The 26,863-nt window shown below is 45.7% G+C and overlaps 1 protein-coding gene across 9 annotated transcripts in view; it reads left to right on the forward strand.

The window, feature by feature from the left end:
- The window catches only part of LOC144770929 (uncharacterized), a 584,254-nt gene that overhangs the window by 538,998 nt on the left and 18,393 nt on the right, over positions 1–26,863 (forward strand). For all 9 annotated transcript variants that reach the window (XM_078655752.1, XM_078655753.1, XM_078655757.1 and 6 more), the window contains 3 exons: positions 9,719–9,820; positions 11,716–11,817; positions 19,800–19,910. In XM_078655752.1, coding sequence (XP_078511878.1) covers positions 9,719–9,820; positions 11,716–11,817; positions 19,800–19,910 — 315 coding nt within the window. The remainder of the gene's footprint in view (positions 1–9,718; positions 9,821–11,715; positions 11,818–19,799; positions 19,911–26,863) is intronic.

Below are 26,863 nucleotides of genomic sequence, written 5' to 3' on the forward strand. Positions count from 1 at the left end.
CACAAGCCTGCCAGCACACTCCTGCACTTGTCACCCAATACTAGAAAAACTCCAAGATCTGCCATCTATCTTGAAAGACATTCTGCAGGAATGCAAACAGTCTAATTCAACTGCCACTAGCATTCAATTGAACGACGACTTGATTTGCTTTGACGACAAGGAGACTCAAAAAAGCAATGCCTACAAGGACAAGATCTTAGAGGCAGCTAACATAGTCGTCCCCTACCAACAGCCGGCAGAAGGTAACAATAAACACAACAATCTGAGCACTACCGTAATTAATAGATTAGAAAAGCTAAATCCAAAACCTGATATTGCCTCGACCAACCAACAGAGCAGTGCTAAACCTGTTATCATTGACCAACTGCCAGAAGCCGACATTGGAACAAAATTAACCAAACGTCAGAGAAAAAGGGCCAGGAAAAATAGAAATCAACGTCCAAACAGTGAACTTGAGCATAAGCAGACGTTATCACTCTACCCTATCTTCACGCAAGCCAAAGCCAAAAACAAGAGCGCCACAACGACCGACCCATCTCAGACGATGACATCGAAAGACACAAAAAACAAGGGTCTGAGGACGCCCGTAAAAATGGAAGCCCAAGTCGCGAGAATAGATTCCCCTAATAAGGAAGAGTGCAAAATCCCACCAAACAAACCACCCTACCCAGCAGAGGCCATCCCCACAAAAGCCTTGTGCAAAGGGAACCCCTCGGGTCCAGAGCTCCGCGACCGAACGGGTTCAAACGTTTCTGCCTATCAAGAAGATTCTGTTGAAGTTCTTCCAAAGAAGCCGTCAGTAATCATTCAATCCACATTGGGAAAATTCGAACTTTCCCCCAAACAGATCTCAAGTTTGCAGAACTGGAATAAGCAGGCCACAACAATTGAGAAAGATCTGATAAATGAAAAATCTGGAATAGACAGACATAACAGTCAGGTTGTGGATATGACAGCTACCAACGAAACAGCATCTCCACTCTTAATCACCACCTCTAGTGTGGTTATAGAACCTGCCAGATGCTTGGCAATATATGCGACTAGGGAAAACCTTGACCTCATCAGAGTAACCTTCCCAAATGATAGCAAGGGCACCGACCCTGAAACCAGCAAGATAGCAGAGGGCACACGCCGCCCGGAGAATTTGTTTGATGTAAAAGAGGGCCCTCTAGTAACGAGGCAAGCATCAAGTAAAGCCCGAAAAGAGTATCCATCACAAGCAACCACTGTACAGTGTTCATCCCCCTCTTGGAAACTGCCACTCCGATAACACAAAAGTTTCTGGGTCTTGTAATCGAATGCACCATCGCCAAATTGTCAAATCCTGTGACAAATCACTAACGGCAAAGGAGGGAGTTCCCAATGCAGGGAAACTTTTATTCGTTCCTGAATTTGAACAGCAAGGTTTGCAAGATCATTTAAACCGGGGGAACATACTCCGCTTAACATCCGCCATCCCTAGCCTTGGCTACCTTACTTCAGCAGACCTCCTGTCGGTTGAGTTTATAACATTGGAGGATAACCCAAAAAAATAGTGCACAGTCACGACATGGAGGGAGGCCGATATGGTAACCCATATTCTTTCCGAAATGGCTAAATTTAAGGAATGGGGAATCCTCTTGAAAGAAATGGTCAAGGCAGCGTATCCGTCCCCACTCTTAAGAAGGCAGACCAAGAGCACAAATCTAGCACCAAGGAGTCAACCAACGCATTCGGTCCTTCGAGGAGCAAGGGAAGTTGAAGCAGCAGACCGCGATCATCTCCAGCCGCAATTGCTATTCTCAAATCGAACGCCCGGTAGGTCACTTAACACTGCAAGCCACGCTATAAAAATTCTTTCCTGGAACATTGCGGGTGCTAAAGACATCATGAACAAAAACGGCAAAGCCGCTACTTGGGACCCATACGCAATTATAGCCTTACAGGAAACGTGGCAAACCGACCCAATTGACATACCCGGCCGCTTGGGCTTCCATGTATGCGCGGCTCGCCTCCAGCGCTTTGGGCGAGCCCGTGGGGGCCTTTCTGTCTATATATCAACGTCTTTAAAGATCAGAGCAACACAAACTCCTGACTCAATGGCGGACATGCAAATCCTAAAATTAAAGAGTATAACAACGACCATAACCAGAACTCTAATTCTAATGAACATCAACGCAAACCTAAATAAATCTTCCAAAAAGGCATTATGCCAACGTATTACTTTGGTAATCACCACCATGCGTTTGGAGCACCCAGACTGGGAGATAATCCTCACGGGCGACTTTAACTCAAATCTTCTACAAGCACCGGAGGACGAAGTTAACATCAACGCTGCAAATGAAATTTGGAACGTCTTGCCGCAGGCAGCTCCTCAAGTAGTGAAGAAGGACAAGGAGGGTAAACAACTTATGTGGGACCTCGAAAATCTCGGACTCCGTGCACAAAATGGAAGAGCTAACCAAGACAACCCTCCTTCAATGACCTATATAGGCCACAATTCCTGTTCGGTATTGGACTATACATTTGTCACACTACCTTTGCTCAGTCAAATACAAGACTTCCATATCATCTGTGCCTTGGACAGCGATCACTCTAAACAACATCTCGAGATTGTGACGGAAATACCCAAACTCGAATCAGCTCCCAATTTACCAGGCGACCATACAACCATCAATCTGAAGCGGCTCAAGTGGACAAGTGACTCCCTCCCACGAATAGCCAACGACGCCAAAAAACTATTAGAAGACCTCCTGATTGAGAACGCCCTGAGCCCAATCATCTGGAATAACTACTTGATGCAGCTTTCTAGGTCCAACTCAAGTAACATAATTAGACCTTTCTCAAAATTTAAGAACGCATTTAACAGATCAGCAATACCATTAAAGAGGCGCTTGGGAAAACTTATACGTCAAGCACGAGGTCACGCTCGAAACGCCTGTGTTTGGTCAGCAGTACGAAAGGTCAGGACTCAATATAAGAAATTAATATGGACCGAAAAACAAAATCTCCAAAATGAGTTCTGGTCTAAGTTACTGCATAACATCAAGAGAGCCGACTCGCGGGCCTTCTGGCTGCAAGTTAATTCTGTAAACCGGGCAGCCAAACCAATAAGCATGGCCTGCATAACTGAATCGCAATGGTCTCAACATCTAACGGACACATTTTCAATCAACAGCCAGAGTGCAGCTACCATCCTGCCCTTTGAAGCAAAAGATAACCCAGTGCGGGAAGCCATTTCTCCAGCCCATCAAGGGAACAGCGTAAAGGGCACTGGCCCAACAGCATCATGGCCCAAGTATGATGCTGAACAAAGCATCTTAAAAATAATTGAGAAAAGCAGGCAAGATAGTGCCCCAGGTCCAAACGGCGTCCCACAAGCCATCTACAAGATGGACCCGCAGTACTGGGCCAGCAAATTCAACTTACTGTTTCAAACAGTTACAAACGCAGGCGGTATTCCTGAGAGCTGGAGAGGAGCTATTATATCTCCAATCTATAAAGGCGGAGAGCGTAAGGATCCAAACAACTATCGCTTGATTGCCCTCCTCGACGCTGAATCAAAATACTATGCGTCACTGATATTGGCAGACCTGGCTGACTGGTCAGAAACGAACAATAAAATACCACCGAATCAGACCGGCTTTCGGCGCGGCATGGGTACTACGACAAATGCCATGGCCCTTTGTCTTATTGCCGAGAAAAGTCTACAGAACTCCCTCGACCTTCACACCAGTTTTGTAGACTTTAAAGCGGCATTTGATCGTGTCAACAGGTAAATGTTATGGGCAAAATTAAAACATCAGGGCCTACCGGACTCAATTCTCATGCCCATCATTAACCTCTACACTGAAACCTGGATGCAGGTGAAAATCGACAATGGGCGACGTCTGACCAGGAAGATCTACACTGTTGACGGACTAAAGCAAGGATGCGTCCTGGCCCCACATTTATGTAATTTATTTATGAGTGACCTGGCAGAAAGCCTAGACAAGGTTAACACTCATCCTCCCAGGTTAGGCACCCTTCGTCTAACGCATTTATCATACGCGGACAATGTGTTGCTGGTGAGCCAGACAAGAATTGGCCTCCATCATCTGCTAGACGACTTGTCCGCTTACACAAAAAGGAACCTGCTTACAATAAATGTTAAGAAAACAAAGACTATGCTCATATCACGGCGTCGCAAAAATCCACCAATTTTTCGAATAAACAATCAGCTGGAATCCGTCAACAGCTATAAATATCTGGGGGTACACCTAGACAAACACTTAATTCCTGGTGCATCTCAAAGCTGTTGAAAGAAAAGGGGCCACATTATTGCACGCCTTCACCAACTTGGCAGTCAAGCTAAAGGGCCCTCTAGTCTCCCCTTTGCTAACTGCAATGAAAGCTAAATTATTGCCCACATTAGCATATGGGAGCATTTTGCACCACGGGAAAAGAGCCACCCTCCTGGATAAAATACAAACTAAAGTATACAAACGGGTTCTCTTGTTACCGAATAGCTCTTCCCCAGCGCAAGTCAGACTTGAACTTGGATTACAATCCCAGGTCTTACTGAAAAAATATGAGGCCATTAAATTTTGGTATAATGTATGGAGAAACAAGGAGAAGAAACTGAATGGCGTACTCTGGGGAGCAATCCAGACAAGCCCGAACTCTGAGTACTCAAAATACGTAAAGTCCTCATTAGAGGAAACTGAGCTTGGAGCATTGTGGGAAACAAAACTGCCAGTCCCTTCGTTTAAGCAGGTAGTCAAAAGGATTGCTAAGAAACACTCGTTCCTCAAGGACAAAATAACTTTTAGTACCCGGACTCACGCCTGGATGACTATTAATTCGTACACAAGGCCCGCACCAGCACCTTATTTAGACACGGCATTCTCGTTGAACCTCAAACGTAAATTTCTCCACTTAAGGCTGGGCACTTTACCTACACGACTAGACCAACCTAGGTGGAGTCCACAAGCAACAACGGAATGTGATCTTTGCGGTGCAGGTAACCAAGACTTTATACACATAGTCTGTATTTGCCCAGCTATGTATCACGGACGTCGGTACTGGCTTAAGGATAAACTCAACAAGCTTGGAGTCCGCACCTGCCGATCTGCGATAGTCCAGACCCTGTGCTCAGAGGACGCCCAACTGATTTGCAGATTAGTAAAATTCCTGGACAGTTTCGCAGAAAAAACAAGGCACGCTGCCACTTGCCGGATTCCCATTGAGTCTTAAGAACATTGCTGAAAGATAAATTGGTATTGCAGAAACTTTGCCGTAATTGGTTTGACTCCTTGCAGAAATTCTTTATTTATCTCCTTTCCCTGCCCGTTTCTTATTTATTTCCTTGTCTACGTTTTAAATGTTTGTTTTAAAAGTTGTAGAATGTTATAAATTGTAGTGGTTTTAATTAACCGAACAATAAAGAAATTACTTACCCTCCCCTGCCCGCCGTGTCGCATTTCTCCTCCCCCCTACCCACAGCAATGCCCTCCTCCGGCCGTACTTTCACTTTGACGGTCGTGTTTCTCCTTGTTCCCTGTTTGGAACGTCGGTGTTTTTTTCTTCCAAAGGGCTTTGCTTTATTTTACAATTTGTTTTGTGTTCTTTGGCTTAAATTGTTTTTATTTCAGATGGAAGGGATTTTGTTTTCCTGTTTGCACATAAATGAAGTGCACGTAATGTATTCAGCACACCGTGTTCAATGACCCCAACATAGTTAATACAGAAAGTCCCCTAACCCCACTCCCCTGCGTTCCCACCAGCCCCCACCATGTGTTTTCCTATTGATTCCTTTCAGAGACAACTGTTTTCGGTTCGACAAAACACAGACATGCTTCTTAGAAGGGCGATATCAGTCTTTATAGCTTTGCACAACTACAAAGCATTCTACCTGTTCCCGCTGCTCCACCCTTTTTGTTTTGCTAATTTACTATCTTTGCAACCAAAGGTTCCTAAGTTTCGTTGCAAAGCTAATTTAGTATTCAAACGCTTTTAGGCTAAAGGACCTTCTACTGTGCTTACACCTTCATTTTTTCAAAGAAAAAACGCTACAAGAGTCAATTTGCAGTCCCTGAACATGGTTAAACAGGCCTCCTCTAACCTCCAACCCCCATGCCTCCCGCCCCACCCGTATGCGAGCACTTTCTAATGGGAACATTTACTAATACATGGTCACGGTGCAATAAAAAACACAGATGCTTCTTTCAACACTGATAACAATCTTTACTTCGTGGCAGATTTACAACGGATTGTACCATCTCCTCCTACTTCGCCAATGCACTGTTTCTCTGGTCAAAACCTCTCTGGTCCGTCTCAAACATAAAACAAGCACTGGCATAGCCAATAGGTCTCGCATTTACGCGAGTTTGAGCTATTGGCATTGTAAATGACAATGGCTTTTAGTTTTCTTTTCGTATTTACGTTTTAATAACGAAAACAAAAATAAAAGGCATTGTTATTTGCAATGTCAATAGCTCAAACTCGCAAAAAATGCGAGACCTATTGCATTGCAAATGCTTGTTGCTGTCTTGCATCTTCTAGAACCCACCCTGCCGGCTGCGGCGGTCCTTTTAGACGCCGCGAAGGCTTTTGATTCTATCTCCTGGCGGTATATGATAGCGGTACTACATCGTATGGGGTCCCCTATATTTACACTAATTGCATTAAGTTGCTGTATGAACAACCTGTGGCGAGAGTGAGGGTGAATGGTAGAAGTCTGAACCCTCGCAATAAGGCGTGGGAGACGACAGGGATGTCCGCTGTCACCTATACTTTTCGCTATAGTGCTGGAGCCTTTGGCTTGTATATTGCGATAACGGCATGCCAAGGCAGCGCTGCGCTTTCACCAAAGACCATTAGCGGTGTCTATGTACGCTAATGATATGGTTTTATATGTGCGGGAACCAGCAGAACACTTAGAGCAGCTTATCAGGGAATACCTAAGATTTGAATGGCACTCCGGTTTAGGGATCAATTGGAATAAGTCAGTGGTGTTCTCTTTGACGACGGCCACACAGCGCTTTGCACTAGAGTTCCCTTTATTGTGGAGTGAAGGTCCTGTTAAATATTTGGGTGTGTGGGTACCCAGAGATCCGCAATGTGTCCTCAGCGCAAACTATGCCACTGCGATTACCCGACTTGAGGAGCAGGTCGCTCGTTGGATACGCCTGCCCTTGACGTTTTTGGACCGCGTAGACTTGCTTAAAATGGTAGTCCTGCCCAAATATTTATACTACTTCACTACTATACCCATAGTGCTGAAGTCCCATTTTTTTATCACACTTCGCAGATCATTGTTCACTCTGGTCTGGGGGAAGGGAGAAACCGCGCGTTAGCTGAGGTGTCCTGACACTCCCCTATGAGAGAGGAGGCTTTAAGGTGCCTGACGTGCATCTGTATTACTTATGTGCACAAGCACAGTACGCTTTTTATTGGCAGAGTGCCCCTCCCTTCACGCCGCATGTTGCGGTTGAAGCTGGGGCCGTGCGGCCGGTACCCCTGCAGGCGATGATGGTTAATAGTACATCTGTCTTTGAGAATGGCGAAATAGATACAGTGCAATGTACGGCACAGGCTTGGAGGGAGCTTGGGAAACGCGCTGCGAGATTGCCACTATATGCACCATCCATTCCGCTTCTGCACCATGATGGGATTTCAGTGACTAGGGAGCCTGGCTCCCTCACGGTATTACATGAGGCAGGGATATGTACTATGGGGGATGTTTACGCTGCTGGTGAGTTTATTAGCATACAGGCATTTATGGGTGGGAACACTAGGCCTGCAAAGGCGACGTATGTATACAGTCGCTTGAGAGCTGCGATTAGAGCATTATATCCTGGGTTTCCTGATGAACCCCCCCCCCCTCTGACAGCGTTACAGATACTATATTCCTGACCCCTTCGAACTAAATTGGTTACCAGACTATACAATGCTTCGCAGGCTGATGCGATGACTGTCGCACTGGGGGCTATGCGAAGAAGGAATGATGTGCTGCCTCAGCCGCTCACAGAGGATGAATGGGAAGCCTGCTGTAGATTAACAGGCTAATAAATTATAAATATCTTCATCAAATGTATTATACGCCTTTGCAGCTTCATAAGTATGGGCTTAGGGCCTCGCCTTGCTGCAGACAATGTGGGGCGGACAGTGCTGATTTTTTTCATCTTGCCTGGAACTGTCTGAGGGTATCGGACTTCTGGGACAAAGTTACAGAGGCTCTGGTTGGTGAGCCTGTACCCTGCGATATGACTGTCTGCCTCCTGGGAAATGTGTTGAAGCTTAAGTCCACTAATCGTAAGCTGTTTGCAATGGGCCTACTATTGGCGTGACTCAGAGTCTCCATTCATTGCGATGGTAGGCCTGCGCCCCAACTGGCACAATGGCTTAAAGATGTTGCTTATAGTCGTGACCAATTGTTATATTAAGCCTCTAAGCTTTGAGACATTTGGCGCCCGTTCAATGGATATGTATTAGCTCACTCCTCAAGTGCCTAATATTCTTGTTTACTGCCTCTTCAGATTCTGCTATCTAATCTGTCGTCTTACTGTAGGATCTTGGGATATAATTGACTGTCATATTGTTGTCATGCATTGCCACTGTGTATTAAGTACTACGTGCTAAAGAATGAATTCTGACTATTGAGGTTTTTTAACTGAAAACTTTATGAATAACATTTTTTTAAAAACTGCTCTACATATTCTTTGTAAAATTCCCAGATTTGTACATCACTGCCTGATGCTTTTCCATTTTTCAGATCCCTGATTGCGTTTTTAATTTCTTTTATAGTGAAGAGTACACAAAGAGGTTCCCTCTCAGACTTTTCCACCCAAGCTAATGTAGCTATCTTAAGATAACCACTAATATCCTCGCTACACTTCCTAATGTGAGTCATATAGGTTTGGATTGTTCTGAACAAACATTCCCAGTATTTCCTCATCTTGTTACCTTGTGCTCACGTCTTGCATTAGCTAAAGTCCTGCTGTGCCTCTCACCCTCCCCTTATCATCTAGAAGCTGCATATTTTCCCAAACAGTTAACTTCCCTATCCGCTTCTTTGCAGAATTCTAGTAGATTAGATTGAATGAATTTCATTGTTGCTGACCTATGGTCCGGTTCATGTTTGTGCTACATATAATTGAATTTATGCTTCTGCCTTACCAGTCTGCCCCTTATCGCATTTGAAATGCCATGTCCCTTGGATATACATTGTCCTTTGATTATCGCTTTGAACACTTCCCATAAAATCCCGTTTTCCTGAACTGAGTCAGTGTTTATCTCAAAACATGTTTGTGATGCCTGGAAAATTTCCTCCCAAATGCGTGTGTTCAAAAACCTAGTTGGCTGGAACCGCCACTTCCGCTGCGTGTTTGGGATGTGCAGTGTTAAGTTTATGGGGCATGATCAGAGTACGTGTAGGGCATATGCTTCGCACCCACTGCCCAATCAATTACATCCCTAGGGACAAGCCAGAAATCTGTCTGGAAGCTGCCATGAACTTTGTAGCTATTGTGTACACCTGTATTCGGTCATTTCTGTCTCTATAGATCTACCAGATCATTTTGTTACATAACCTCCAGCAACGCAGCATGCGCAGCGGGTGAAATCTGTCTCTGTTGTTAGCGCTATCCAGCGTGCAAACAGGGGTGTTCACCCCATTTTAATGTGGCTAAAAATATTAATATTTACGTGATAATTCAGAGTTCAGAGTGAGGTGATTTTACGGATCATCTTTTTACAGGTGATCCCAGCACGCCAGCGATGAAAACCGGAAGTGAACATCAGCCTGTGATGCTTAATGCTAACAACGCGGAAGGCAAAAGAGTGAGCGAGCAAGCTCCAGGTCAGGACATCTTATTAAAATAATGTCGACAAATTATTGACCTGCATAGATCAACCATAATTTAAATACCTTATGTTAGTAACAGCGGTAAGTGAACGAAACCTAACCTTGGACGATTAAGACTATTATTCTCTTAACAAAAGTCACGTTGATATATTATACTGTACTGAGATACTAGAATACGACTGATGGATTTATGTGTGCTTAAACAAGGATGTTAGTCTATATTAAAGCTGTAGGATAGTGACGTGTCTGCTAACCTGATACGCACATTGCCTAGTAATTGTATGGGCACTAAGCAAACTGCTAAACGAAAAGATGAATACGTTTATTTAACAGAAAATAGCATAACTCATTTGAAACGATACAAGGAAAAATGTCCCACAGCGCATCAGCCAAAAAGCACTTCAGATTTCCAAAGTCCCTTAAAGTATTTCATGTAGTTGTGCTGTCAACCTCCAGGACCTGCTGTGGTTCGATCCCACTGGAATTCCAGACAAACGATTTCAAAAAAGAATGGAGGCAGCACCAAGTTCAAAGTCAGTCAATGAAACCAAAGTTTGTTCAAAGACAGTCACATTTAAAATCACATACATTTTTAAAAAATGAATGGCAATATGCCCTATAGTCAGATGTATCATTGATGTGTCCTCTTAGATGTTGTGTCATCTCTTTGTTCTTTCGAATGCAGCATTCATTTTTTAAAAATGTATGTGATTTTAAATGTGACTGTCTTTTTGTTAGTATGCGTCATTAATATATGTATATATTTCACGTTTGTTTCAGCCCTGACGAAGCTCCCACGGTTGGGAAGCGAAGCGCGTTGGCTGTCTTGTGCACTTTATGAATAAGAAAATAAAAAGAAAAATATATTTTTTGAACAAACTTTGGTTTCATTGACTGACTTTGAACTTGGTGCTGCCTCCATTCTTTTTTGAAATTTTTTGAAATCATTTGAAACAATAGTGTTGCTGTGTCATAAGCCGAGACCACGACTGCACCAGACATCATCACAGCATTTCCTACCCACAACACAAGAATGGGGCAGCTACACAGCCATCTTTGCTGGGTACCTGGCTAAACTCCTCCAGTCCAGAAAATCACTATTATATGCATACAATATCCTCCCTTTGTTGCTTGTGAAGGAGATCCCTGAAGAAGCCCTGACACCTCTACTGAACATCAATAACGCATCACTAGCCCAAAGCGTCCTCCCAGATAACTTCAAGAATAGTCAGAAAGCAGTTAGCATAAGGTCCCTGAGCTTCCACTTTGACACCAGCTTCATGACTCCTTATAACAGCAGCTGAGGATGACCCGGCATTCTTGCATTCTGTGTGCTTTCTGTCGCCCAACACGCGTAGAGTTCTCATCTCCATAACTCTCAATAGGAGTACAGTTCTGCGACTTTCCACCAATTCTTGTGAGTTTGTTGGCTCATGTAACTGTGTCTTTGAATCAACGAGTGGCTTATGTTGTGTGTGCCAATGTTCTCAAGATATTAGAGGGCATTCTGTAATGCAGCCTGGTTATGGGATCCTCCACAGCTGGATTTCAGGGAAATTCCGGTCCTTTTGTATTCCTAATGTGTAAAGATTGGATGCTTAGATAGTTCCTGGATCAGTTAGCGGGTGGCAGACTCTTAGCAAAGCTACTGATGGTCCTATGTGCACTCTCCGGTAGCCTGGAAACTGGATCACACTCGCGCAGAGCGCTGATAGAAGTTGGCTTAGATGAGACCTAAAGATTCAAGCTCTCCAAGAGAGGTTAATAATCATATACTGGCGCAAAAACATGGAGTCTTCAAATGTTCTTCTTGGCTAATGAAGAATATTCAAATGATTGTCCAGAACTCTGTGCATAGTTGGCTCATAAATGTTTCTTTGTTTTAACAGGCGGGGTCGACCCTTCAGTGAGGATCGTATTGAATAAAGTAAAGGATTTGTCGTCTCCAGCGAGCACCCAGAAACAGAAGAGAATTGATGAGCCTGATGAAGGTGAGGAGATGAAGTTGTGGTGCTTTTTTATTCCAGTTATTGACATTCAACCAAAAATTTAAAGTATCACATCTTAGTTAATTACCCTGAAATAAATACAAACACTCACTCTGAAAGATTACATTTAATGTTCCCTACACACAAGCCTTAGATTTGTGTAATAAAAGAGGCTTAAAATGAGTCTTCTTTCAGAGGGATCTATGTACGAGGACGCCTGGCCCCGACATGGTTAAACCCCCTCGCTCGTAATTAAAGGCATTATTCCTCTCAAGGCCTTGATTTCAGACCACTTTTGGGGGTTATGGTTAGGCAGGGGTTACTGAGCCTCAACTGTTACTGTGACATTCTTTACTGTGAATATCCGTGGGACTGTCCTACTCTGGCCCTGCAACTGGGGCAAAGTTCAGCCCCGTTCCATGCTTAGCACGCGTGTCCCAAGGGTGAGGTGTCACAAGCTTTTCAGAGAGGTAGTGTGGGGGTGCTCAGGCTCGGATCAATCAACAAACTCAATTTACTAATGTCTAGCCCTGGGCTCATCTTTTCAGTAAAGAAAGTACTTTAATCACACAGTGGTACTCAATACTACACACTAGAAAAACAAAAAGAAGTCTGTGTTTCTGGGATAGATATTGGCAGGGGCTGCACGCATCATGCACACTCGCTAGCCCCACTATCCCCCCTCTCTCCTCGGTTCTGAGTTGTCTCCCTGTATCTCTATGGGTAAACGTGAGTTTAAATCGAGCACAGGGGCAGCTTGGTTACCCCAATACATATGCAGGCTCAGTCTCAAGTCAAGTCAAGTCAAGTGTATTGTCACTATCCATGCCGCCCTGTACTCGTGGGCGAGTCCTGAGATGATGTGGTCTCTCCGGACTATGGGTAAGGGCCGCCCCACAGGTGTCAGGACTGGCTGGGCCACAGGCCAAGTATCTGACAGGGTCTTCTACCCTCTGCAGTTGCAACCCTCCATGGGCTGGTCCTAGATTTGGCAGATGACGCCGGCACATGGGCTGATTAGGAATTTGACACACGAAGCCTCGCACTGGCCGATCAGGATTTGGCTGATACAGCCCAACACAGACTGATCGGGTCCTCCTAGATCGAACTCCAGCAACCTACTTCTTCCAGGCATCCTGCTACCGCTGGGGACACGCTGAAGTTCACTCCTCCTGCAGGGTAGGCAGACTCCTTTCCTCTTTCTGCATGCAGGCAGACTGCAGCTCCTACTGCAAGAGATCCAGCAATCCGAGCATGGCTGCTCACCTCTCGGAAACTGTAACCAACCCTTGGGGCACAGCAGCTTTCTGAGTACACTGCAGAATATTCCCTTCATTGGTTATGTAGGATATGAAACTGGGACAACCGAGTGAGATAGTTGGTCCCTCTTTCATACACACCTGTCAGACAGGAGGGGTGGACCCACTGTCTCAAACTGTAGAACCCGTTTCTGGTGTTTCTTCTTTCAGGTGTCCTTTCCAGGCTGCCTTCCTGACAGCGCCTTTGTGTAGAGTGATGCTTCTCACAGGAGTGTTGTCTCCAGCCTTGAGCGCCGACAACAGAGCCACAAACAGGTGTGACACTACTGCACCTGGCCGTCCTTAGCCCAGCTGAAGGTGTAAAAATGAAAAGAGAAAAAGGAACTCCTCAGCTAAAGACTTTCTCAACCGATCGTATCAGAGTCTGCATTATCACCCTTCACGACTACCGTCCACCAAATAATTTTCAGAAAGACTAATCCGCGGCTCCTTGCGAACCACCTCAAATAATAACTAAAGAATCACGGTCTCCACCCCCCTCACTTCAGTGTCTAGGTCTCCTCCCCTCCTGCTACAGGAAGAAGAGCAGTGCTCTCCCTCTGTCTGTGAACTGAGTCCTCACCCTTAAACTTGTGTCAGGCAATGCCAGGGACAGCCACATTGGATGCTACTGATCTCCATTACTCTGCCTCATTCACCCACACTGTGCATGTACTATACAGACTGCACTAATACCAACACGATTAACATAAAATTAGGATGTTCGCATAAGAGACTGGGTAAGTGGATCGTTGCGTAACCTCCCACCGCGCATAGGAGCGTAACCTCCCACCGCGCGGAGGAGCGTAACCTCCCACCGCGCGGAGGAGCGTAACCTCCCACCGCGCGGAGGAGCGTAACCTCCCACCGCGCGGAGGAGCGTAACCTCCCACCGCGCGGAGGAGCGTAACCTCCCACCGCGCGGAGGAGCGTAACCTCCCACCGCGCGGTGTGCAACCTGGAATTGAGTCTCTCATGAATGCTCTTCAATCCTCGCATCTGCACTGGTGTCTGTTAGCTTGTCCTACGAATTTACTAATTTAATAAGACTGGCCACTGTCTTCCTCTTTGGATCTTTTTTGCCTCTTTTTACAAATTATTTAAGTGTTTGCAGTCCAAGATACCATCCACAAAAAAGGATTTTTACACTGTGAACCATGCGCAGTTGTTGGCTTGTGTCCGGCGGCTGGAAGTCACCGGGACGGTCCTCCAATGGATTACCTCCTTTCTGGAGGATCGATCTCAAATGGTCCAACTAGGAGAATGTAGATCCAGTCGGGTTTCTTGCATTTGGGGGTTCCGCAGGGCTCTGCGCTGTCCCCCGCTGTGTATTATCTACCTCCAGCCATTGGTAGAAGCACTGGCAAAATTGGATTGTCAAGTGTTTAACTACAACGATGACACTCAGTTAACTGTACGAATTGATAATTCTCTTCCGGTACAGCTCAATGTTCAGAATATCCTCCGGCTCACTATGAAGTGGATGACTGTCAACTCACTTAAGGTAAACCCTAATATGACTGAGGTGCTTGCTCTCACAACAGATGCTTCACCTTGGTCTAGCCTCTTCTGGCCTCAAGAGTTGGGCACCACCCCGACACCAGTGCCAGCCGTGAAGAGTCTGGGTATCAAACTAGACACTCAGTTAACTCTAAACAGTCAGGTGTCTGCTGTGGTGGGGAGCTGTACTGGCCTGATGCGGCAACTCCGGAAGGTTGGGACCCTGTTGACATTTACCACCATGCGTACCGTTGTGATGGCACTTATTGTGTCACGATTAGATTACGTTAACGCAGTGTACACAAGGCTCCATGACAAACTCGGGGACAAATTACATGCCACATAATTACACTGCACTCAATGCAACATACACTCCAAATACCACTCAGTGCCACATAATTACCCGCCACATAATTACACTGCACTCAATGCAACATACACTCCAAATACCACTCAGTGCCACATAATTACCCGCCACATAATTACACTGCACTCAATGCAACATACACTCCAAATACCACTCAGTGCCACATAATTACCCGCCACATAATTACACTGCACTCAATGCAACTTACACTCCAAATACCACTCAGTGCCACATAGTTACACGCCACATAATTACACTGCACTCAATGCAACTTACACTCCAAATACCACTCAGTGCCACATAGTTACACGCCACAAATTACACTGCACTCAATGCAACATACACTCTAAATACCACTCGGTGCCACATAATTACACGCCACATAATTACACTGCACTCAATGCAACATACACTCTAAATACCACTCAGTGCCACATAGTTACATGCCACATAATTACACTCTATCTATCTATTGCATCACCACAACATCACTCAGGGGCATCACAACATCACTATGCGCTACCACAGCATCACTAAACGCCACAGCATCACTCGTCCCCACCACAATATCACTCAGTGCCACCACAGCATCAATCTGTGCAACCATTTAACAACTGATTCAAATATGTTCTCTCAATGTTTCAAGCTTTATTACAAATGCCACAGAAAAATGTTAATATTTCACTTCTGTTCTAGGATTTTCGTCACAATAAAAAACACTGAACATAATCTTCACAAAAGTTATTTACAAAAGTTTAAGCTATTGCCATTATAAATTACAATAACTTTTATTTAAGTATTATTTATTAGAAAAATTAAAAGCAATTGTTATTTGTAATATCAATACATCTAAGGCACGTAAATACAACACGTATTGCATTACAAATGCTATAGGTGTCACATTTGCGAAAGTTAAAAGTATTGGCATTATAAATGACAAAGCTATTCATTTCTCTATTTTCAAAACCAACACACAAATAAAAAATGTGTCATTTACAATACCAATAGCTCAAGCTTTCCTAATGCGAGAACTATTGCATTGCAAATGCTTGTTAATTTTATTTTTTTTGCTAATGAAGGAATTTTTAATAGCAAGTAGATTGTACCAATTTATAACAACAAGGTTGGATTGGTGAACCGCGAGGACATCAGAGTGCTCAAAACTGCTCTCGCAAAAACAAGCAAAATAAGAGTAGAGCAGATTGTTACAGATATTCAAACAAGAGATAAGTGGTTCCCTGAGCACCTCGGTTTGTGTTGGATTAGAACAAATAATTTTGGTTCTGTTTCGAATAAAAGTAGAGTTATTCACACTTCTATGCGGTCCACAAAAGATGCATTTATTCCACTAATGCTTTGTTCCAAGTGTAAATTCTGTATTCACTCGGGCTAGCATTCCGATACAAATGCCAACCCATGTTTCACATAATGCTTCATCAGGGCATGACAGTTGACCATGTACCCGCTGTTATTAGCAGCTCCATTGCTTGAGGTCACCAGCCAGAAAACGAATACCACAAGCCACTTCTGGAACTGGGTCAAAATGTTTACGTTACAAGAAACGTGAACCATTAGCACCGGTACACCTCGGGAATCCTTCAAGTGAATCATTATCTCAAGCAGAGCAGTTGCTTGATCTTGGTCATGTGACAGGTGTGGCATGGTTGCCATCTCTGCATCCTGCTGTACAGACTGTCTGATTGACTTACACTTGACTGATGGAAGTGTAAACACCAGCCAGTTAGATGTAGCAAGGGTAGTCAGCCTGTTTGAATAAGAGGGTAATGGTGAGGATCTCTTCTTAGCCTTTCATGTGTCTCCTCCAGTGTCTCTGGGGGCAATGGAGCCCCCGTGTCCTATTCCAGACGGCACCAGACATCCGACGTTGATGAGTGCACGATGCCCAAGCTCGAGATTCCAATACACTTAGTCAGGAACACAAGGAAGCAGAGCCTGGCACGTGCAGAAAGAAGAAGGATCTGCCTGGTAAGAAGCTAGTCCAGGCTCAAATGTCATAGTGGAAGCGGAAAGATCTCAGTGCAGTAGCACCTGTCCGAGGTGCTACTCACAGCTTAGGTACCACTTCTCCTATCGCTGAACCACCTGTCAGCACCCTGCCACCCAGAAGAGGACTAATGTCTCCTCTGCCACAGATGCTTTCTGCAGTTTGTCAGCCTCCCCATCGTTGATTGCAAGGCTGGGGTAACCATGGCCGGGCCTCGTATACCCTGGGCCAGGGTAGATCATAAATGGTTTGAACCTCCATGCAGTGAAAGCCAGGACTCCAGCTCCATACCTGCCAACATAAGGAATCTGCAAGCCAGCGTGGAAAATGTTAATGTGATTGAACCCGTTACTCCCAGTTATAACGCATGTCCCTGCATAAGGAACGGCCGCCGGCACTCCAGAGTGCACTGCCGTTGAGGAGGCACTTGCTGTAATCAAGTCGTGAGAAAACTGACCAATGGCACTGGTTTACCCTGAAAGATCACTCACTGGGATGCGGGTCCACCCAGACCTCTGCAGGTTACAGATAGGAAGCACGGATGGGCTGACTTGACGTTGTACCTGTTCAAGGGTGATAGTAAGCACACCAGAGAGTTGATGAATAGTTTTGATGATTGAAATGCCTAGTGATGTGTACAATCTAGTTATTCTTCTTCAGTGTTTCACTCATAATGTTGACTTTCTGTACGGCATTTGGGCTGGGGCTACGACGACGCAGCACTGCTCGCCATCCGATTTCCCAACTAGCAATAGAGTAAGTTATTTAATTCTGGTCAGTTCTCATATAGGCCTCAAAACTTCAAATAAGTCCACTGAGCACTGCCATGGTGATCAAACAACGAAAGTTCCCAAAGTAGAAGAGTTTTTAGAGATTTCTGAAATGGGGTGAGTTTCTTGCTGTAGCGAAGGCCATCCAGCAATGCATTTCCACAATGAACTGGCCATGGCCAGAAAGAAGTTATCCCGTGTCTTTTTCCTGATAGTGTTAGGAGGCACTAATAACAGTTTCCCAGCGGATCTCAAGGACCCATTCTGAGCAGTGTAGAGTCAAAGGTTGCGTCACAAAGCCAAGAACAGTTCCAAATACAAATGTGTGCATTCGGGTGAGTATCTTGAACTCAATTTACCAAGGCACACGAACTCGGTGTAGACTGCAATGTGCCTCAGACATGCGAGCTCTTTTGGACATGTTAAGGCTATTCTTACTACAGTATTTTGTAAGAGCTAAATTTAGCTTACTAGCATGTCTATAGCTAGCTGTTTCCACCAACAAAGCATTATTACAGTCAATTTTGCAACAAATAACCATTCTAGCAGATTTGAATCAATTTTATTGAAATAGAGGACATTGAATTTTACGTCGTTGTTAATATTGGAGGATTAAATAAACTTGTTGAATTCTAATTCTATTGAGACATTCGGGTGCTTAAAAATGGAGGATTAAATAAACTGGTTGACTTGGCATTTCATCGAGAGACGTTCATAAAGCTATACCCTCATGTTTTCACTTTGTTTTTCTTCTCAATGTTATTATGGAATCCCGAAAAGAAAAATTGGCAGGCCTGTAAGTTTTCATCCAGTGGAACAATAACTCAGAGGTAATGCATTTAAATTAACCACCTCTTGTTTATAAATCCCATGATGACCTCAAACAGGTGTTTGAGGTCCTCAACGAATGGATAAACAAGAGGTCTACTTTTGTTGGCCTCCATCATTGCGTTGTGGCAGTTCTTTGATCACGCATCTCCTGCTTGGAATGTGCTGATACAAAACATCTTGGCTTTGAATACTGTGTCAGTCCGCTCCTGAGATGGGGTTTGTCTCATGAAGATCCCGCATCCATCTCTGCTACCCGTACACGCTCTTCAAATCGGACAGAAACTTGATGCTCAGTACCTAACGTACCAGGAACATCTTCTACCGTAATCCATAATAACTAGGATAATTTGATCCCTCACGGATGTTGTTTCACTAAACCTTGGGAAAGGCCCAGGCAGACAGCCATAGGGAACGAAACAGGTGTTGGCTCAATATAGGCAGTGAAACATGTGGACTCTACATCTTTCAGTTTCAAAGACTTATTACTTATGGTTCAATAATGTATTAGTTATTTCTTTACTTTGTTACTTGAACAGCATTTTATGATTACCCTAAGTATATCAGGAAAAACTAAGAACTTTATAAGAACTTTTTGGTCAATAACTGAACCCTGCCCCCCCCTCCTCGTAGAGGGTGACAAACACAAGAGCTTTTTAATGAGTCCATGTTTGTTGTCTAAATACAATATTTCATTCACAACTTGCACCTTTGTTAAATTGATTCAGTCTTTTAGATTTGTGATTATGACCATTGTGATTTATGTAAGTTTTAATACCTGGTACTTTTACTCTTGTCACTCAATGCTACCCATCCCTAGTAAGAACATCATTCTTCATACATAGCTCTGCACAAGTTCCTCCATACACTCGCCCTGTGGCAAATCTTGGCCTTCCAGTGAGAATCAGACCACAGAGGGTCTTTTTTGCAGAGACTGCAATAAAAATAAAATAAATGTTCAGCCTTTCACTATTCTATCAATCAAACCCCACTACAGATGATAATGAGCAGCTTCACAGCTACCAGGTGATATTGTAATGGGAGTATTTTTATAAAAAGAAAATAATCTAGTCCAACACATCATCGTCCCGGCATGAATTTACAAATCATGACTTTTCGTATATGGAGATTAGTTTTATACTCCGATAAAATTCTTCAAAGCATCTTTGGGTTTTTAACGCAACTATTACCTTCTTTTGTTTACCTTTTAAATACAGAATTTCCTGTGATAACATCTGTTTTCACATTAAGAGATACGGAAGAGGAAGACCTGCAGTCTGTGGACAACCCGGAGTCCGAGAGAAGCAAAGATGTCAATTTTGACTCAGGTAAGCAGTGATGTGTTTGTAAAATCTGAAAGATGGATTGATTCATCACACCTTTCCTGCAGAGTCTATCATCTCATATTCATTGTCCTGTGCTGGTAATTTCTGGGACAGAGAGTCTCATAAAAGTGGTCCAGTTACGTGGTGGGAGGGAAGAAGGGTGGTATCTTGGTTGAAGATCTCATTTTGATGTCTGATCTCATCTACTTTCTCAGTTAAAAACTGGTTGGTGGCATTACACTTTTGAACGAGGTTCCGGCGTGCCTACTAATGGGTGAAGCAACACTTAACATGGATTCAGATTCTGTTGGACATTTCTACAGTGATTGGCCTAAATAGGTGGCTTTGCCTGGGATTATAAATTTTCTTCTAGCAGGGCATACCCTTTTCATTTTTATTACGCACAAAAGGGTTCAGCACTATACAACAAATTATAAAAATTCAACATCAGTGTTCAAGAAACAGTGAGCACACGGAAAGATACCTTAGTCCCAGATGTGTGTTTCTTAAAAGGATTTTTCTTTATTTCTTATTTTCACAAAGGCAGAAGACATTGCCAGCGCGTTTCGTCTCCCAAAGAGACTTCTTCAGGGCTTCACAAAGTAAATTTACAAGAGTATATTCATGTGGCCGTTTGTACAGTTCAGATACTTGGGAATCCAATTTTCGGAAGACTTCTAAGTAATGTATAATATCAGCAGTGGCATAGTAACCCGCAGCTTGTATGCTCCTCGTGTTCCAATCCGAAACACACTTCTGGGACTTGGATATCTTTCCGGGTGCTCACTGTTTCTTGAACACTGATGTTGAATTTTTATAATTTGTTGTATAGTGCGGAACCCTTTTGTGCTTAATGTTGTTGCAGGACTTGTTCCTAGTTAAGGAGCATAGAGGGGAGTGCTCCTTGGTTCTTTGCGCTACTTCACACCTTGAAACACTGGTCATTTGTTAGGTGATGTATTTAATAGCCTCTACTCTCATCTTTGTGTATTCCCTTTTCATTTTTATAATGTCTTACTGAGGCTTGTTTTTTCCAGATAGACTGTTTGATGTGGATTGCTTTTTAGATGTACTGTGATCCTGAGTCACAAGTTTTCTGGAACGCTGGTCACGTTGGATCTATAAGGATACAATCGGGTCCTGCCCTAATGTTGTTTGACTAGAGTTCCTAACTCCTTTTTGGTGTTCCCTACCTTATCTCCAGCATACTCAGGAGGTGGTGTTCTTTGGTGATATAGTGGCAATGACCTTTGAGTTCTCTTTGAAGGTACTGCTTCTCATCTGCTCGGAGCATGTGAGCTTCAGGTTCCATGCCTCTTTTAGGTCTTTTACTTTTCTTCCTTTGTCCCCTATGATGACTATTGGGACACTAGGTTCTCATAAGGATACTTGTCCCATTGTCCAGTTTGCTGATGGGACCAGCCCTGTGAATTTGTCGGTGTTGGTCCTTTTATCTCTCCGTTGGTGCCTTGCCGCCCCAGTTCATTGCTTTGGAGCCAGGTTTATGTTCACAGTTTTGCTCTGATTACCGAAAATGGCGATTCCACTGATGAGCGTCAGCAGTTGCTGTTGTGCTATTCTGATTCCAGACATGGTGAAATCTTGCAGACTCTAAACTCCTATGATTGCCTTAAAAATAGACTGCGAGGCACATGCCTGAAATATCAGAGGTATCTGTGTTCCTGGTATACATTATTGCTTGATCTGTGGCCCTTTTTTCCATTCCATGTCGGTGCTCGCGCATCTCTTTAGATTCCCTACCTTGACTCGGTGTTCTCTTTTAAGCATCACATAGGAAACGCTGTTGGTGACTGTCGGCAAGCCACTCACCGGTTTTGCATACACCATGCACTCCTTGAGTAGAAACACGTTCCACTTCTGACAGAACCGCTCGTTGCTCTAGAGCTCATCATGTACAGCTGTGAGGTCACAGTTTTTATATCTGACTTCGGCGCAGGTGGAAAATGATGGGTTCAATGGTGTTGCCAGTCACACGGAATTGCAATCCACCCTTCGAAACACTGTTCCATGAGTCTTGGCAATGTCTTTGGTTCCCAAGTCCTCCCCATTGCAGACGTGTTGTTTGCGGTGGCTTTTCCAAAGGGTCTCTTCAAGAACAGTTTGCTGCAGAGCCATGCCTTGTGGAGGGCCTGGCCAGGGTTTAACCCCTTCAGTGCTAATGACAAGGGTAACTCGTCATGGAGTTTCCATTGATTTCAATGGAAATTCAATGGTCCTCATTGCACCCCCCTTAGCATCCAAGTGGTTAAAGACCTTTACAGGTTGTGTGTGTCAGGAGTGCAAGGTTGCCTCACCTCAGTCTGTTTTCAGCAAGTGCTGTACCACCTCGCTGGAGCAGTGGCATTTCTTTCATTTCAGCACTGTGTCCGTGGAGCCTACAGGCCCATGCTGTGCTTTCCTCTGTAGCTCTGTGCCGAGTCTGCTAGTGCTGTAGGTCTGTCCAACTCTGGGATACTGCAGGGTCCTCACAGCATCCATTGGTCAGTAGCCTCTCCACCGCTTCAGTGTACCCTGGCTAAGCAGCTCTGGACTCTGGCAGCATTCAAGGAGGACTGCCATTCATCCCTCGTCTCCGCTGCTTTTTTTTGGGTGGCACGTTCCTCAGAAGGGTATGATTGATGTCTATTTTTTGTCCTCTGATGTGGGAACACTAGCAAAGCCAATAGGACTTCCCCATGTGAGATCTAATTGCTTTGTGAATGTTTTTTTAGCGCCATGTTGTACAGTAGTGCTGCTGCTGTGCAACATGGCTGCCAGTGACCGTCCTGTCCTGGACACGAACGGTCGCTCCCCCTTGCCTTCCTCCAGAGAAGACCTGGTATTGTAGCGCCTGACTCTGCTGAATTCTCTTCATAGCGCTGAGTGTTAACCTGTGATTGTAGCGCCTGACTCTGCCTCTGCATTTTTTATCATAGCGCTTGAGTGCAGACCATTTACCATCAGTAGCGCTTGACTGCACTGTCTGTATTTAAACCACAGTGCCTGCATTATTAGTGCCTTTCATATCGCCAGCGCGCACTTCTTGGCTGTGCTTGTTCAGAGATACTTGATTTTTAAAAGCACCTCCGTTTCCCCTGCTGCAAAGCTTGTTGTTGTTGCTGCCATTTTGTGTACATCCCCTGGCCCTTCCCCCACCTCGCTCCCGCCTCCCTGCTGACCCTCCCACCCACGGAATCCATAGGACGTCCTCGCACCCTCTTTCAGCTGTGACCGTCCTGTCCTGGACACGAACGGTCGCTCCCCCTTGCCTTCCTCCGGAGAAGACCTGGTATTGTAGCGCCTGACTCTGCTGAATTCTCTTCATAGCGCTGAGTGTTAACCTGTTATTGTAGCGCCTGACTCTGCCTCTGCATTTTTTATCATAGCGCTTGAGTGCAGACCATTTACCATCAGTAGCGCTTGACTGCACTGTCTGTATTTTAAACCACAGTGCCTGCATTATTAGTGCCTTTCATATCGCCAGCGCGCACTTCTTGGCTGTGCTTGTTCAGAGATACTTGATTTTTAAAAGCACCTCCGTTTCCCCTGCTGCAAAGCTTGTTGTTGTTGCTGCCATTTTGTGTACATCCCCTGGCCCTTCCCCCACCTCGCTCCCGCCTCCCTGCTGACCCTCCCACCCACGGAATCCATAGAACGTCCTCGCACCCTCTTTCAGCTGTGACCGTCCTGTCCTGGACACGAACGGTCGCTCCCCCTTGCCTTCCTCCAGAGAAGACCTGGTATTGTAGCGCCTGACTCTGCTGAATTCTCTTCATAGCGCTGAGTGTTAACCTGTGATTGTAGCGCCTGACTCTGCCTCTGCATTTTTTATCATAGCGCTTGAGTGCAGACCATTTACCATCAGTAGCGCTTGACTGCACTGTCTGTATTTAAACCACAGTGCCTGCATTATTAGTGCCTTTCATATCGCCAGCGCGCACTTCTTGGCTGTGCTTGTTCAGAGATACTTGATTTTTAAAAGCACCTCCGTTTCCCCTGCTGCAAAGCTTGTTGTTGTTGCTGCCATTTTGTGTACATCCCCTGGCCCTTCCCCCACCTCGCTCCCGCCTCCCTGCTGACCCTCCCACCCACGGAATCCATAGGACGTCCTCGCACCCTCTTTCAGCTGTGACCGTCCTGTCCTGGACACGAACGGTCGCTCCCCCTTGCCTTCCTCCGGAGAAGACCTGGTATTGTAGCGCCTGACTCTGCTGAATTCTCTTCATAGCGCTGAGTGTTAACCTGTTATTGTAGCGCCTGACTCTGCCTCTGCATTTTTTATCATAGCGCTTGAGTGCAGACCATTTACCATCAGTAGCGCTTGACTGCACTGTCTGTATTTAAACCACAGTGCCTGCATTATTAGTGCCTTTCATATCGCCAGCGCGCACTTCTTGGCTGTGCTTGTTCAGAGATACTTGATTTTTAAAAGCACCTCCGTTTCCCCTGCTGCAAAGCTTGTTGTTGTTGCTGCCATTTTGTGTACATCCCCTGGCCCTTCCCCCACCTCGCTCCCGCCTCCCTGCTGACCCTCCCACCCACGGAATCCATAGGACGTCCTCGCACCCTCTTTCAGCTGTGACCGTCCTGTCCTGGACACGAACGGTCGCTCCCCCTTGCCTTCCTCCAGAGAAGACCTGGTATTGTAGCGCCTGACTCTGCTGAATTCTCTTCATAGCGCTGAGTGTTAACCTGTGATTGTAGCGCCTGACTCTGCCTCTGCATTTTTTATCATAGCGCTTGAGTGCAGACCATTTACCATCAGTAGCGCTTGACTGCACTGTCTGTATTTAAACCACAGTGCCTGCATTATTAGTGCCTTTCATATCGCCAGCGCGCACTTCTTGGCTGTGCTTGTTCAGAGATACTTGATTTTTAAAAGCACCTCCGTTTCCCCTGCTGCAAAGCTTGTTGTTGTTGCTGCCATTTTGTGTACATCCCCTGGCCCTTCCCCCACCTCGCTCCCGCCTCCCTGCTGACCCTCCCACCCACGGAATCCATAGGACGTCCTCGCACCCTCTTTCAGCTGTGACCGTCCTGTCCTGGACACGAACGGTCGCTCCCCCTTGCCTTCCTCCAGAGAAGACCTGGTATTGTAGCGCCTGACTCTGCTGAATTCTCTTCATAGCGCTGAGTGTTAACCTGTGATTGTAGCGCCTGACTCTGCCTCTGCATTTTTTATCATAGCGCTTGAGTGCAGACCATTTACCATCAGTAGCGCTTGACTGCACTGTCTGTATTTAAACCACAGTGCCTGCATTATTAGTGCCTTTCATATCGCCAGCGCGCACTTCTTGGCTGTGCTTGTTCAGAGATACTTGATTTTTAAAAGCACCTCCGTTTCCCCTGCTGCAAAGCTTGTTGTTGTTGCTGCCATTTTGTGTACATCCCCTGGCCCTTCCCCCACCTCGCTCCCGCCTCCCTGCTGACCCTCCCACCCACGGAATCCATAGGACGTCCTCGCACCCTCTTTCAGCTGTGACCGTCCTGTCCTGGACACGAACGGTCGCTCCCCCTTGCCTTCCTCCAGAGAAGACCTGGTATTGTAGCGCCTGACTCTGCTGAATTCTCTTCATAGCGCTGAGTGTTAACCTGTGATTGTAGCGCCTGACTCTGCCTCTGCATTTTTTATCATAGCGCTTGAGTGCAGACCATTTACCATCAGTAGCGCTTGACTGCACTGTCTGTATTTAAACCACAGTGCCTGCATTATTAGTGCCTTTCATATCGCCAGCGCGCACTTCTTGGCTGTGCTTGTTCAGAGATACTTGATTTTTAAAAGCACCTCCGTTTCCCCTGCTGCAAAGCTTGTTGTTGTTGCTGCCATTTTGTGTACATCCCCTGGCCCTTCCCCCACCTCGCTCCCGCCTCCCTGCTGACCCTCCCACCCACGGAATCCATAGGACGTCCTCGCACCCTCTTTCAGCTGTGACCGTCCTGTCCTGGACACGAACGGTCGCTCCCCCTTGCCTTCCTCCGGAGAAGACCTGGTATTGTAGCGCCTGACTCTGCTGAATTCTCTTCATAGCGCTGAGTGTTAACCTGTGATTGTAGCGCCTGACTCTGCCTCTGCATTTTTTATCATAGCGCTTGAGTGCAGACCATTTACCATCAGTAGCGCTTCACTGCACTGTCTGTATTTAAACCACAGTGCCTGCATTATTAGTGCCTTTCATATCGCCAGCGCGCACTTCTTGGCTGTGCTTGTTCAGAGATACTTGATTTTTAAAAGCACCTCCGTTTCCCCTGCTGCAAAGCTTGTTGTTGTTGCTGCCATTTTGTGTACATCCCCTGGCCCTTCCCCCACCTCGCTCCCGCCTCCCTGCTGACCCTCCCACCCACGGAATCCATAGGACGTCCTCGCACCCTCTTTCAGCTGTGACCGTCCTGTCCTGGACACGAACGGTCGCTCCCCCTTGCCTTCCTCCGGAGAAGACCTGGTATTGTAGCGCCTGACTCTGCTGAATTCTCTTCATAGCGCTGAGTGTTAACCTGTGATTGTAGCGCCTGACTCTGCCTCTGCATTTTTTATCATAGCGCTTGAGTGCAGACCATTTACCATCAGTAGCGCTTCACTGCACTGTCTGTATTTAAACCACAGTGCCTGCATTATTAGTGCCTTTCATATCGCCAGCGCGCACTTCTTGGCTGTGCTTGTTCAGAGATACTTGATTTTTAAAAGCACCTCCGTTTCCCCTGCTGCAAAGCTTGTTGTTGTTGCTGCCATTTTGTGTACATCCCCTGGCCCTTCCCCCACCTCGCTCCCGCCTCCCTGCTGACCCTCCCACGCTCCGCCCCCTCCACCATCCATTTATGGCCAATGGTCCCACGCGCAGCGTCCACGCGCTACGGCCACGCCGAAGGCCGCGCCTGGACCGCGCCCAGCGCCAGACCCCCTGCCCCTCGCGCTGCCCAGCCCTCCCGCATTACCTACGATGCCGCCACCCTCCTAGCCC

Source organism: Lissotriton helveticus, chromosome 7 (assembly GCF_964261635.1).
Source record: "Lissotriton helveticus chromosome 7, aLisHel1.1, whole genome shotgun sequence".
NCBI classification, from domain to species: domain Eukaryota; kingdom Metazoa; phylum Chordata; class Amphibia; order Caudata; family Salamandridae; genus Lissotriton; species Lissotriton helveticus.